Below are 15,060 nucleotides of genomic sequence, written 5' to 3'. Positions count from 1 at the left end.
TGGATTGAATTTATTGCATTATTGAAAAATTTTCTTGGAATATCTACTTAAGGGAAGGATTATCTTCGTGCAAAGAATTTTAAGGAAAATTGATCTGCGTTCACTTCGCTCACCAGTGGCTGAACGGTAAAATTTCTGAACGCTGGTAGTTCGGTCAGAGATTTGGATCTTGGCAAACGGCTGGCTGCATGGGCGTTTATTGTTTTCTCTACTTTGAACATGTATGCGAGCAGTTTGCTTTAGAAAATCCTCCGTGAACACATCCATCCCCTTACGCAAAATAATGGAGAATAAACAACCTGAAAGTTAAATTTCTGCAAAATAAGTGCAACTTTATAGCTAATTGATGCCAGTATGGTTTAATTTACATTAGCCAAACTAAGAGAGCCTTAAAATTTTGCGTCAAGAAACATGAGGCATATGTTAGAAAAAGGGAAACACAGAAGTCTTTTGTTGCCCAACATTGTTGGTCCAAAAATCACACTTTCAATTTTTCTACTGCCAAAATTATTCAAAAAACATCTTCCGTTGGAAAATTGGATTTTCTAGAGGCATTTCACATTCAAAAAATCTTTCTGTTCTAGTTAACGATCCTAATTCCAATCCATCTTTGCCTTCGCCCTTTAAAGAAATTATGTTTTAGTTCTGGTTTCATCAACAGAAATATAATATATAATATATATTTATATAAAAACTGGTTTCATCATGGCGCTACTAGCTTATTTTCTGTCGAGGCTTTCTTATCTTATCTGATCATTATTTCCTATCTCGTTCATTTGGGCTTTTGCAGCTGACGATGGTGGTTCGGTAAAACCATCGAAACTAGTCCTGTGAAAATGTGAAAATATAACGCTGATTTTTGTTGTTTGACTTCTGAATTAGTATAGTATGAATCAGAAATACCAAGAGTGGCAATAGTCCAATACCGTTTCCTGAGTTCCAATAGTTTCCTGAGTAAAAGCGAATTGTGGAAAATAAGCACTAAGAGCTTGCAAAACTTAAAAAGTTTCTCTGTTTCTTCTTCTCTTATTCTGTTATGATATGTACAAGAATCGGTCTGATTGCACCATGGAATACATATTTGATAGCCTTTATGCTTAAGATAACGAGGTGATGTTAAAGAAAATCTCATCATTTTTTATCCGTGTAGATGCCGCTGCAACTTCTGAATTGTAGCATTTCTAAGGGAAAAATTACGTCTCGCGAAATAAGGGTAGTACAACAAAATAATATATACAAAAATTCAGATACAAGCGATCTGAATGCTTAAAAATTTATTAAATTGGTTTGGCTTATGATATTTTATTTCAGCATATAAAAAGTGAAATACTTTTATCGTATTTTCTTAAATGTTGTTTTATTCGCGATAAAAAACGTACACAACGGAAAATGCAATGCAAACTGCTAATAAAAAGTAACTGACTTCTGTGTGGTTGTGCTGCCTATTGCCATACAAAAGTCATTCTAGTGAGAGAGATTTGATCAAATGCCAAGGTGTTTGTTTAATCTGCTTTTAAGATCCCTTCTGCTAGTTAAGCAATAATAGTTGGGTGGAAGGTGAACACTAACTTAACATGTAAAAGTACGGAAACGACAGCCCAGATGACAACCATGACGTAAACCACTGAAATGTCTTCCGGCTAGCTTAGGAGCCTGGCTGGCAGCTCAGACGGCATTTATTGAATCAGATGTAAATTTACAGAATCCCAATGGTAGCGCATCAAAATTAAAGTTAATTCCCGAATGATTGTACGTAGTCCATACAATGCAGTACATCCATTCAAAACTTTCAGTAGCGCAGCATATCTTGTTACAAAACATAACAAAAAGTCCTATTATGCAATGTTTTACTACAGACAGTTAGAGTGGCATGCCATATTGTTTGACCTATTGAAATATAAACAAGGCATGCCTAGGGTCTCTGAATGTACTTCTGCAGTTCAATATTAATTAATCCACAAATTAATAATGGGAAACAAATCATAATATGTGTCTAGATTAGTGAGAAGAAAAGTAAGTACGAATGATGGTACTATTGTGCCTGCATAATGTACTGGCATACAATATTACACTCAGACAATAAAATACAGAAAGTACAATAAAACATGTAATAAAGATAAAAAAAACATGAATGCAAATACTATTACCAATACAATGTTTATGTACAAATATTATAACAATTCACAGTACCAAAATATTTACAGTGCAAATACACATACATAATCTTAAAAGATACAATTTAAGTAATGGCTTTCCTATTTCCGCAGACCTTTAAAAACACAGAGAATAATGCCATATGCAGTTAAGTTCTAACTGCCGTACCGAAGGGCTCGGGTTCGAATTCTGGAGAAGGCATGTATGTTCTTAAGCGGATAGTGTCACTGTTGCAAGGGCAAATATAATGCGGAACTGCATAGTTAGTGCGGCGGGACTGCCCATGTAGGATCAACGGTGAGATTCAGGTGGACTGCACATTTCTAACCGTACCTATAAGTATGAAAACGTTTTTCTCTTATTCTTTAATATTTTAGGATAGTAATTATCACATAATGTAGATAGTTTGCAGTCATACTTATAGAACCGTAGAGGGTTTTCAGCGCCCGGGGACAACTGAAGATTTTGCTTCCTTTTCTGTTTGCCAAGAATAAAATATTTCATCATAAAATTTCAATTTAGCGCCCCCTGGTTGCTGCGCCCGGGGAAAGATGTCCCTCCTTGCCCCCCCTAGCTATCCCCTGCATACTTAGCTCATTTAAAGTAATTAAATAATTTATTAAAAAGAGGTATTTTAATACATTATCTTTTTATGTTTTTTGAAATCGGCTAAAAGCATTAAGAACAAGTAAATAAACTAACAACAAACTTAATTTGATTTTACTGAAGGAGGAAAACAAGCGAAACCAAACATATGGAGTTTTTCCATGCACCATAAGCTACAAAATCGAGTAGTGAATATTTGCTTCATATAACTTCATATAACGCTATATATATATATATATATATATATATATATAGCGCCTAGAATTGAGTATAAGTGATTCTCATCGAAAACGTTGTTGCATTTTTATACCCAATCTCCAGCCTGAACGTTGAATCGGTTTCTTCCTCATCTAGCACTCAACGGATACTCACGATCCAGGTATCCATGGATAAGTTGTAGCTTCAACTCTCAAACTCATCCCGAAACCTCACATTTGGCAATTACTGCTACTTCCTCAGGATTCTGGTTTCTCAGTTTATAAATTAGCAATGCTCATGAGTTTTCTATATGAATCGTATTGATTTTTAAAAACCTTTAAGGTATTATTCAGGAAATACTCATGACAAGAAGTATTAAGTAAAATATCTATATTTTAAGACAATTTTGATGAGTATATAAATACATTTTAAAGTTAATTTAAATTCAAACGCAGAAGAACGTTGATTTTATGTTACTAAAACATAAATGCATTTTAATATTTTCGTATCAAATCTGTCTTATTTTTCAAATACTGAAATCATGTTCGACATTTTTGAATTCGCTATAAACTATTTATTCTAGAAAGAGAAAGATTTCTGTTATTTTTACTGAAACGCCTACAACTTTTCTGTAAAACTAACCTTAAGCATTTTAAAATCAAATATTTCAAACGGTTGTAGCGTTGCGCGCCTCCAACTTGCACGCAACCAAGAGGTGACTGTTGAAACTGGATAAATGACAGAGTCTTGTTAAGGGTTTAAGTCCCTTTTTATTCAACGTAATAAATTACAAGTGCGTGCTCTTGACGCTCACAAACTACGCCAACTCGGCGGTAAAATAAAAATAATAACCTGAAAAGAAACTAATGACAAGACTCTAAATACGAGGCTCTCTAAAAGTAACTAACCTCACCGCGTTTTACAATACCGCTGCTAATTCAGCAAACTTGAAGATCACTTGACCGATTAACAATTCTTCCAGGCAAGCACACAGGCCGAAACGCGGGGTTCTTCAATTTCTGGCTAACTACCTCCGCGCTCGTGAAGTAAGAACAGCACACCTCGAACTCGTTTCCTTTCTATTTAACTCAGAATACTTCCGCTGAAAATTTGAATCCTTGCGCGTTCTACTAAAATTTACATACTCTGGCATTGGCAGTTCCAGGGGAAAGTAAGGCTTGACAGGAAAGGTAGTTTAAACTTAAAATAAATGTTAGTTAAAATAAAACCTACATTTGCCGCTGCCAGAATTTGGAAAACTTGGAAGCAGGTCCTACAAACGACCTGCTGTAAGTTTCTATAATTCTGAACTAACTCTCGAGAACCTCGTTTATACAAAAAAAATCTTATGTAACAAATTGTATACTAAATTTCTGCGGATACTTATAACTCTCTCTTCTTACAGCAACTTTTCCTGGACTTCATCAATCAATCTTGGTCTTTTCCTTCCAGCATCTGGAAGGAATAAGTATCAGTATCTTTCTAAATACATTATATTTTACACTTTCTTGACACAATAAATTTTTGTTTCTAAACGATTCGCTTTCCTTAGTTATTGCTTAATTCACATTCATTCAATTTTTCAAGCATTAACTTTACCCTGGCTCTCCACCATGTGTGGTGTCAAACGGGAATATTCGTGTTTTCGTCTTACAACACTTCCCCTAACCACCATGATTTGTTAAAATTCTACGACCAAATAGACACACCTTACTCGACATTCTACAACTCGATGAGCTACTTTAACATTCTTAGAAATTCAAGTGTAGGTGGAGAACCCTACAAAACACATTCATTTTAACTTCCCCCTCATTCATCTTTAAACATGCAGGCTTTCGCTCTAAAGCATGACTTTATCTACAGTTTAATACTTAAATTTTGAATTCATTCCATTTGAGCATTTTACTTTTAGCATCTAAAATTTTATGCTTCTAGACTAAATTCTACTTTTACATAACATTCAAGTATTTACGTACATTTACAAAATTTTAATACATATAAATTTTACAATTTACCATAAAATGAATAAGAGAAAATAAATTTTTACTTTACTCATTCTTCGCCAAGCTGGCGGCACTGAAACTAAAATTTTTATTAATACAAGAATACGAAGTTATTTTTATCTTCGGCCAAATTTTGGCTTTAACATAACAGAATTAGTCTTTCGACCAACAGAAAATGCTTGTTCTTAGCTTTTATACTTAAAGAATATAATACTTTTGCCTTAGCTAAATAAAGTAAAACAAAACTAAGTCTCAACCGAGACATATTGACTTTCGTCAAAACATAGAACTTCGTACTTATGCATAACATTTCGGAACAAAAGAGAAAAAAAAAAATTTTATAGAAGATTTTAACTTATCTTTGAGTTTTCGATGATTGAAACTCCGTCATTCTTTTTTGGCAATATTGTTCCCAAGTTATCGGTTTTATGGACGTCAATCTTCTCCTTACTGACCTCCGAGTGTCGTCCACATTAGTGTTTCTTTTGCGTCCTCTGCATGCTGGCCTCTTGGCGGAGTAATCGTCGGGTTGTTGTCGTTTCCGTTTTTCCATGGGACGGCTGGTCTTGACGTCCTCCGGTCTGGAGTCCTTCTTGAATTTCTTCTGGTGTTCCTGGTATTTTTGTTCCTCTTGCTGCCGTTTCAGTTTCCGGAACGGTGGCCTTGCTGGCACCTGACTCTCTGGCCCTGGGCGCGTTCTCCTTGATGTATAATTTCTCCTGCGATCCGTTGTAGGTGGTGTTTTCCTCTTTATCACGGTTTCTTTATGCGGTGCATCTGTATTCTTGTTTTTCTTAAATGCTGGAGTTTGAAAGTTTTTATTTTTTCTTTTTGGTACCGTCGTCCGGGTTGTAGAAGGGCTAGGTCTCTCTTCAGTTCTCTGCTTCTTGGGTGGTGGAACAGTTGTTGTTATTTCTGGACCTTCTACTTCGTTTAGACTTGAGTCCTGCAAGAAACTTTTAAGGATTTCAAAATCATTTGGATTATAGTATTTTTTCACCTGGTCGGGACTTGCTTTACAGATCTCCCCTCTCTCGTTTTTAAGATATAATACGACTCCTTTGATTTCCTGAATTACATAGAGGCCTTCAAATTTTGAAGCTAGCTTTGCCGTAAAATTGTCTGGGGCACTTGATAAAGAAAATTTCCGCTTCAATACTTTATCCCCAACTTTAAAATCTGCTTCACGGCGTTTTCTATCATAATATGCATTTTGCTTATTTCTTGCCGTATCCGAGCTTTTAAGCGCCTGATCAATAAGTTTTTGCACATCTTTCTGTTTAAACTCTTGCTCTCTTTGTTGCACAAAGAATAATTTATCTAAAGGCGTAATTAACTTTCGGCCTAAAAATAATTCTTCTGGGGTTTTTCCCGTAGTATCGTGATTTGCCGTTCTTAAAGCATAAGCTAATTCATTTATGTAGCCATCCCAGCGCTTGTGATGTGTGCTCACGTAGCTGCGAATTATTTTTACTATGTTTTTATTCACTCTTTCTGCTATGTTTGCCTGTGGTCTATACGGAACCATTTTGATATGGCGTATGCCAAGTCCATTGTTTTCCGTTATCGCTAATGACTTTTATCGGTGCACCGTATTTTAAAATGCATCTGTGTAAGAATGCATCTGCGACTGTTTTGGCTGACGCGCGTTTAAGTGGAACAATTTCTGTCCATTTTGAAAAATGATCTACTATTACTAAAAGAAAATGATTCTTATTTAACTCGCTCTGGGGTAAGGGACCAAGAAGATCTATGCCTAAAATTTCATTCGGAAATGTATCGCGAATGATATTTAAGTACCCGGCCGGGCTGTAATTAATATCATTTATTAACTGACATTGATTGCAGGACCTGACATACGCCGTTACTATTTTGTATAATTGCGGGAAATATACCGCCTCGCGTACCCTTCTTAAAGTCTTTCTGACCCCTAAATGACCCGCTGTTTTCGCGTCGTGTAATTCCTTCAAAATGCTTAATCGAAGCGAGGCTGGGATGACTGGTTTGTACTCAAGATTTTCGTTTGTTGTTTTCGTATAAAATAATAAATTATCTATTATTTCATAGTTTTCTGCTCTATTTCTTATCGCATCGATATCTGTGTGCTCAAAGCTTTCGGGGTCTTTGAAATATGCATAGATATTTCCAAATTCAGGATCAGCTTTCAGTTCAGTAATAATCGTATCTCTAGAATCTAAAATTTTTGAAGTCAACACGGCGCATTTAAGTTCATTTCCTTCATCGTCCAGTTTTATACGAGAAAGTGCGTCAGCTACATTGTTTTCCTTACCCGGTTTATATTTTATTCTGATATTATATTCTTGGAGTTTTAAAGCCCATCTTATTAACCTGGGCGTTAGGTTTTTTCCCGAGTAAAGTCTACCAACAGCCGCATGATCCGAAAAGACTGTTACTGGCGCTTTGCCGAAATGAACTCGAAATTCGTGTACAGCCATTAATACGTCTAATATATCTCTTTCTGTAGCTGTATAATTCCTTTGTGTCTGATTCAACGTTTTATTAAAAAATGCCAGAGGATGGCTATTTTGCATAAGAACCGCACCCACCACATAGTCTGACGCATCTGCTGCAATTTACAGGTTTTCGTCCCCCTCCGGGAATTTTAAAACAGGGGCATTGATGAGCGCTTCTTTTAATCTTTCAAAAGCTGTATTTGCTTCCGCTGTCCACGTAAATTTACCTCTCTTTCTTTTGATTACTAAGAGTGGTTCAACAATATTAGCGAAATCTTTTATGAAAGACCGATAGTAAGAACATAACCCAAGGAAAGAAGAAAGTTTCTTGGCGGTGTTGGGCGGTGGGAAATTCTTGATGGCTTTTATTTTTGAATCTTGCGTTTCTATACCCTTTTGCGAAATTTTATAACCGAGATATTTAAGTTCTTTAGTTGCGAACTTGCATTTTGAGACGTTAATTGTGAGACCGGCCTCTTTTAATAATTTAAAAACTTGTTCTAGATCATTAATGTGTTGTTCCAACGTACTACTCGTTATAATTATATCATCTAGATAAATTAAAGTTGATTTTCCTAGGACAGGCTTTAGAACAATGTCCATAGCTCTCTGGAATGTTGATGGGGCCCCACACAACCCAAAGGGCATGCGTAAAAATGCATAAGTGCCCGATTTTGTTATAAACGCGGTTTTATGTATGTCTTCGGGTGTCATAGCTATTTGATAGTAGCCAGACGTTAAGTCCAAAGTAGACATGTATCTTGTCGATTTGATATGTCTAATAATTTCCTCTATAACCGGCAAAGGGTAAACTGGGAATTTAGTAATACTATTTAGTTTTCTGTAATCAATAGCAAACCTCCAAGCCCTTTTATCCGAAGGAGGAAACTCGTTCTTTTTCCTACATAGTACGACTGGACTCGCGTACTCACTATTTATGGGAGTTATTATTTTATTCTTTAACATCTCCTGAATATGTTCTTCGATGATTACGTCTTTTTGTTTGTCGTACCGATAAGGTTTAGTCCTACAAGGTTTTTTGGCAGTTAATTGTATCTTATGCGTAACTATTTGACAATTTCCCGGCTTTTCTGAAAACAAGTTAGAAAAATTACTCACCACTTGCTGGATGGCTTGCCTTTCATGGTCATTCAGATGGCTAAGGTCCACTTGCGGTTTCTCCACAGGTTCCACCACCCTCTGGTCCATCTCCAGCACCACGGAACTGTCTTAAAAATTCAATTTGGCCCTCGCGGCCCTTAAAAACACAATACCTAAAATAAGAGGATTTTGCAGATTCTTCACTACAAAAATGAATACTTTGAGGCTTTCCTCTTTTACCTGTACGTTTAATGATAATTTCCCGATGCAATGACATGTTTTTCCTTGCGCCGCTATAATTTCCGTATTTTTGGTTTTAAATAATCGTACCCTATAAAAATTCTTTTTGAAGAAATTTTCGCTCATAAAATTTCCTTCTGCTCCTGTATCGATGAGGGCTTCTACTGGTACATCGCCACCAGGACTTGTATAATTGGTAGATGTGAGTTTTTTACGATGACCGTATTTAAATGTCTTCTTGAGGGTTTTTTTAAAACTTTCGGTGTCTGGAACCTCCCTTTCACAGGCCCCGCTACTCGTTTAAAGCTTTCCTTTCAATTTGTGCCTTCTGGGTACGCGGATGTTTATTTTCGAATTTTCTTTTTGGGCCTTGACCTTCGAGGTTCGATGAGTTAGCTTGATAGCTCTTTCCCCCATAAGAGCGATTTCCATTTCGGGTTTCCTCATTTGAAGATTTCCTTCGGGTACTTTGAGAATACGTTGCCCCTCTAGCTTTTTCCGCTATTCTGCGATTTTGAAACTTCACCGCCAATTCGAAGAGCTCCTGCAATGTGCTTGGGTTTCTAATTTCGAAGTAGTCTTGAACAGCGGGTAACAATCTTGGTAAGATTATTTCAATAATCTCCGCATCGGGTTTCTTCCCATACAGCATATCCGTCAGCTTAATTTTTCGTAGAATAAAGTCCGTCAATTCTTCTATATCCCGTTGATAGAAACTATATAGTTCGGCTTCCAGCCTTGCTCGATCTTTCACTGTGGGGAAGGCCTTTACTAACGATTTTTTGAAATTTTCAAATGTATATGTCTGGCTTCCAAATTCCCCTAATAAAAATTTGCCTATATTTTTCCACCATAGCGCGGCCTGTCCTCTTAGTGCGGATGTGGCGATGGCAACTTTTTGTCTTTCAGGCACAGGGTAGAGCTGAAAGTGATTTTCTAGGCCTTCTAGAAATATCGCCACCGAATTTTTCCATCGAAATTGACGTTTGGCTTGATTGACGCTCTCAAAGTCTGGACCAGGTATCCAAATCCTTCCAATTGGCTTGTCATTTCTTGGTGTTGTCCAGCGGCTTCCATCCAATTTTCGGCCATTTCAGTTCGATAAGTGTTCGGGCGCCAATGTAGCGTTGCGCGCCTCCAACTTGCACGCAACCAAGAGGTGACTGTTGAAACTGGATAAATGACAGAGTCTTGTTAAGGGTTTAAGTCCCTTTTTATTCAACGTAATAAATTACAAGTGCGTGCTCTTGACGCTCACAAATTACGCCAACTCGGCGGTAAAATAAAAATAATAACCTGAAAAGAAACTAATGACAAGACTCTAAATACGAGGCTCTCTAAAAGTAACTAACCTCACCGCGTTTTACAATACCGCTGCTAATTCAGAAAACTTGAAGATCACTTGAACGATTAACAATTCTTCCAGGCAAGCACACAGGCCGAAACGCGGGGTTCTTCAATTTCTGGCTAACTACCTCCGCGCTCGTGAAGTAAGAACAGCACACCTCGAACTCGTTTCCTTTCTATTTAACTCAGAATACTTCCACTGAAAATTTGAATCCTTGCGCGTTCTACTAAAATTTACATACTCTGGCATTGGCAGTTCCAGGGGAAAGTAAGGCTTGACAGGAAAGGTAGTTTAAACTTAAAATAAATGTTAGTTAAAATAAATATAAACCGTGCACGGTAAATTTTAAATTCTCCTACTTGCTTAGTTTGAGTCTAGTAGTACAACTCATTTACTCATGCATTTTTTTTCTATAATTTCTATTTAATGAAGCGAAGCAATCTCATAATCCCTCTGTTTCTATATAGATGAGCCTAATCCGCGATAATGTTCTGCAGATCAGTCAGGGTTCGATTGTAACAATATGTGGTTTAAAGGACATCATTCTTTGGAGGGCGCTGATCTCAACTTTCCTTGTCTTCGTGATGGAAAATTCGGATTATGGTGAACTATAGGAGAATTTGGAGGCATCTAGAGCCTGAGGCTCAAGGATCCAAGGCTTTGTGGGCCTAGACGTAATACGTATTTGATAAAGGCATTTACAAATTGGAGGAGAGACGGCAGAAAATGTATCTCCTTTTGTTGCTCAACATTGATGTTATCTTTGTGGAATTTATTTTCTTTTTTCTTTCTTTCATATTTCTTTTCGTTATGACTTTTATTTACTACTCATATCTTTTGGTAAATTATACTTTACTTCAATATCAGTGATTTTTAAAACAATTTTATTTTAATTTACATTCGTCTACTTCACACCAGATAATAACTCATCTTAGTTCCATTCCTCGCTTGCTGCAGTTTTACAATGTTTTTCACTGCGATGAGTATATTTGACCCTAGACATTTCCGCGTAATAAATCAGGAAATGTAAATTCCTGAAAAGCATAGGGTCCGTGAGATTGAAAAGTTTCTTAGATTTGTCGGTGGAAAATTTTCTTGAACTTTACTCTAACAATAGGAGTTCCGCATTTTTGTACTCATAGGATACACGGAAGAAAATTGAATACAAAACAGAAACTATTTGAAAATAAAAAACAAAATTTTAGAAACGTTTTTTACAAATTTTATACTTTTATTTCGCCTTTTTGTGAAAATGAATTTTTAAAAATTCGTAAGCGACAGATTATTCTATATATTTGTATTGAAGCAAATGAATAAATTATTTAAATTTCTTCTTTCAGAGTAATACAGCCTTGAGTATACAGCTGTGTTTATACAGTTTATAAGAATTTTATCCGGTACCGTTGTAGAGACATTAGGTATTTTTTGGAAGCAGGCAATATGAAAAATGATCAAACGCCTTCGCCGGGAATCGAACCACTGACCTCTGGTCCAGCATGCAGAACCACTACGCAACGAAAGCAGGCTACGAAGGCGGAAGAAATAACTTGTACCGCTATTATATTAAGATGTATTTTGCTCTATCAGTGTTTTCAATCATTTCAATTAATTCTAACTTTTATATAATATAAGAAAATAATTAATACATTAAGCCCATTCAGTTTCCCGAGTGTTTTAATTTAATTTTGAAGCTTCTGCTATCATAATCAGTAAACCAGCAGATATGAACAAATTTCAAGAATTTACCTTTGACATTTTCGAAAAAGTAAGCCTACAATTTATAGTGAGAAGTGTGGCTATTGAATGAGAAAACATAATAGTGCCTTTTAATTTAATGTTCTAAATGGGCATTAGGAATCGCGCACTACGCGTACTAGGCTTAAGCGAATCCCCCTTTTCCCCCTCTGAGTAATCACGAATGTTTAAAAAGGAAGAATAAAAAAGAAATGAACGAGTGCTTTTGGAGCTCGATGTCTAACATGAAACAGCTTTGCGTGTGTTATGCTACTTTTCATAATATAGTGTTTCCCTTGTTTAAGTAGCATTAGCAAATTAAATTTTATTTTATGCTTTTCGTCAAGAAGCCTTCAGAGCGCTTACACAATCAATTAGCTGTGTCCCTAGAGAAAATGTTCGCACGCTATGAAGATTTTATTTGCAGATTCTTATGGGTGTTTTGACGATAGCAGTTTAACAATCAAATGGGTCTTCTGATGAACACTGAAGAAGCACCTTCTCAAGCTTATAAACATATAGATATCAGTAATTGATATCTGAAACCTGAAGTCAATTCATTAATACGAAAATTGAAACGAAAATTACGTTTCTTCAAAACATCAAATTTCTTGAAGAAATATTTTTATTAAGTAATTTTTTCATGGCCTTTCTTCAAACAGCTTGTGTACTTTTAACATTTCTTTTGAATATTTTCGATAGCGAAGGATTCTCGGAATCTAAATACGAGTTGCAAATAATGGGCAGAATTTATGATGCAGGAATCTTCAAGACTGTCAACGGCACCAGTCGAATGCAATGCGCAGCGCTCTGCATGCAAGAAGAACCTTGCGCTGGTTTCGGTTTCATTTCAAGGACCTGTTCGCTACTGAATACTGCCGTAAATGAAGAAAACTGCAAAACTTTGGAATGCTCAGACGCACCAGGAATTCAGATTTACGTGGTAAGTAATATATACATTTTACATAAAGATGAAAATAGCTTTTATTATGGGTTATTTTCCTTTACGGACCTTGTAAGGATTTTAAGATTTACTAACGTTTATTTTATTTTAAAACTTTGCTATCCTCTCTTATTTTCCATTTCCGGCCAGAATAAGCTCGATTAGTTTTGTTTATGCAAATGAGCTTGCAAAACTGTTAAGTATTTAAGATATGGCTTTTAGCCAAAAGAGAGAGTTTGAGAGAGACTTCTCGCTGCCTTACCACGTACGTGCTTTTCAGTCAGTTCCTGTCTGCCTTTAAGGTCAGAACTTAATTCTCGCTGATACTTGAAGACGCATTGTAGGTTCCTGCCTTCTTCTCGCTACATACGTGGAGTTAAAAGGCCAATCTTCGCGTTACTATTCTTTGTAAAGTCTCTAAGTTTAGTTCTTATTTAGTTAAGTTAGTTTTACTTCTTATTTTCTACGTTTTAGACTATAAGTGCTGGTCTTTGTTACCCGAAGAGCGGGAACGGCTTTAAACTGTGAGAAATAAAGGGTCATTTAACCCTTCTCATCCTTGTCGTATCTTTTACACACACACGAGCATAGTTTCAGTAAGCTCCCTTCTCCCATTCAGGATCTGCAGATGTTTCCAGAGGCAATTAAAAGGAACAGTAGTCCTGACAACCTTTCCCTTCCCAAATACAGGGTGAGCAAAATATCTGATTACGAAACCTACGAAGCAAAATATCGTCGGAAGATAGAAATGTGAAATTTTTATCATTATGAGGTACTAGTTGTACAGTCTTTTTTACTGCGCAGTTGAAAACACCAAACAATAGTGAGTAATCAAATGACGTGTGTGAAAGAAAAACTAAGCGTATTCTGTGGTGCAATGAAATTAAATCGCTTATCATTTATGGTTTAGTACTTCATCTGGGTGCAATCCTGCAGATGTTAAGAGTATCAGGAATTCGCTTGAAACGTTTTAAAGAAACTCTGGTACCATTAGTTGAGCTTTTAAGTAGCAGCAGGCTTATTGTAACTGATTATTACCTTTGTAGTGAACTGCACAGCTGATAGAATAACACATGCTGCGTCAAATGTTACACAGCAAATGTCGAAGTGGCGAGAATTGGAATACCAATTTGACCTTCTGTAAGTTATAAAGGGACCACACGCTGAAATTTGGTAGCGTAGCACTATTTATGAAAAATTTTAATTCTCAAGTTGCCATTTCCAAAACGTCATTAGTCGTGTCTAATTATAATGGTTTTAATACAATAAATTCCTGCAATCGGGGAAATATTTTTTGCTCCTCTTAAATAAGTCAAATAAAATATTTTTTGCTCCTCTTAAATAAGTCAAATGCTCCTCTTAAATAAGTCAAAGTTTGCATTTTGAACCAACTGAAGCAACATAAAATGAAATATTCTTTTATCTCTTCTGTTATTTATATCTGCTGCCTATATCTGTTTCTATTATCATTCCAAGTGCTGAAGAACCCTGTAATATTACGTACAAGAAATTTTCTATACAAGAATCTAATTGGCAGCAGAAGCTGTCTTGCTAACTTCAAGTTTGTTTTCCTTCAAGTTTGTTTTGTAAGACGGCAGTACTGAACTAATTCAAATGTTAGGTAAGATCGCGATTTAAAAAACAGGTTTTATTTCGATAATATTTTCCTAATTTCGGTGCTTACGCACATCGGTGGACGATAAGGTTAATTGGAGTGTTGCTACGGGTCCAAAAGGCTGCTTTTGAAAAGTGCAGTTGCTTAAACACGTTTGAAGCAAACATTTAAGCATTCACGTGATTAAACAAATACCACAATCATCATTTTCGCGTTAGCATACCGCGTTATATCAGTCGATTCTTCACACAAATTCGTCCAAGTTGCATTTGGTTTCATTTTTCTATGCATTTTTCTATTTTCAGTCTGAGTCTTATTTTAAGAACATGAACACGAATCCCTAATTGCAATGATTTTTAAATCTTAGTTGTAACCATTCTGTGTCAATACTGTGTGACGAGTTTTAGCTGATAATTTGACTTAATGTAAGTACAATAAATATCTAATGCCTTTTACACGTTTTCAGTTAGTGCCTATATATTAGATTCAATCATTTATGTATGCTTAATTATTTTGTATATTCTCGTATTTGTATATTCGTGAGTGAAAGAAAGAGAATTGATATAGAGAACAAAGAAAGAGAATTGATTTCAAGGTAAGTAAACTTTAAAACACAGTTGAAGTTCTACATCATATAGAATTAA

At 35.9% G+C, this 15,060-nt stretch overlaps 1 protein-coding gene across 1 annotated transcript in view; it reads left to right on the top strand.

Annotated features, from left to right (window-relative positions):
• Window positions 1–12,314: 12,314 nt before the first annotated feature.
• Window positions 12,315–15,060, top strand: part of LOC118183060 (uncharacterized) — a 33,056-nt gene continuing 30,310 nt past the window's right edge. The window contains exon 1 of the mRNA XM_035352485.2: window positions 12,315–12,801. Coding sequence (XP_035208376.1) covers window positions 12,502–12,801 — 300 coding nt within the window. The 5' untranslated portion in view covers window positions 12,315–12,501. The remainder of the gene's footprint in view (window positions 12,802–15,060) is intronic.

Source organism: Stegodyphus dumicola, chromosome 12, assembly GCF_044657685.1.
Source record: "Stegodyphus dumicola isolate Sdum_Otavi_A_Nest chromosome 12, ASM4465768v1".
Classification (NCBI taxonomy): domain Eukaryota; kingdom Metazoa; phylum Arthropoda; class Arachnida; order Araneae; family Eresidae; genus Stegodyphus; species Stegodyphus dumicola.
Note: the sequence above shows the minus strand (reverse complement) of the source record. Positions and strands in the feature narration are given on the sequence as shown.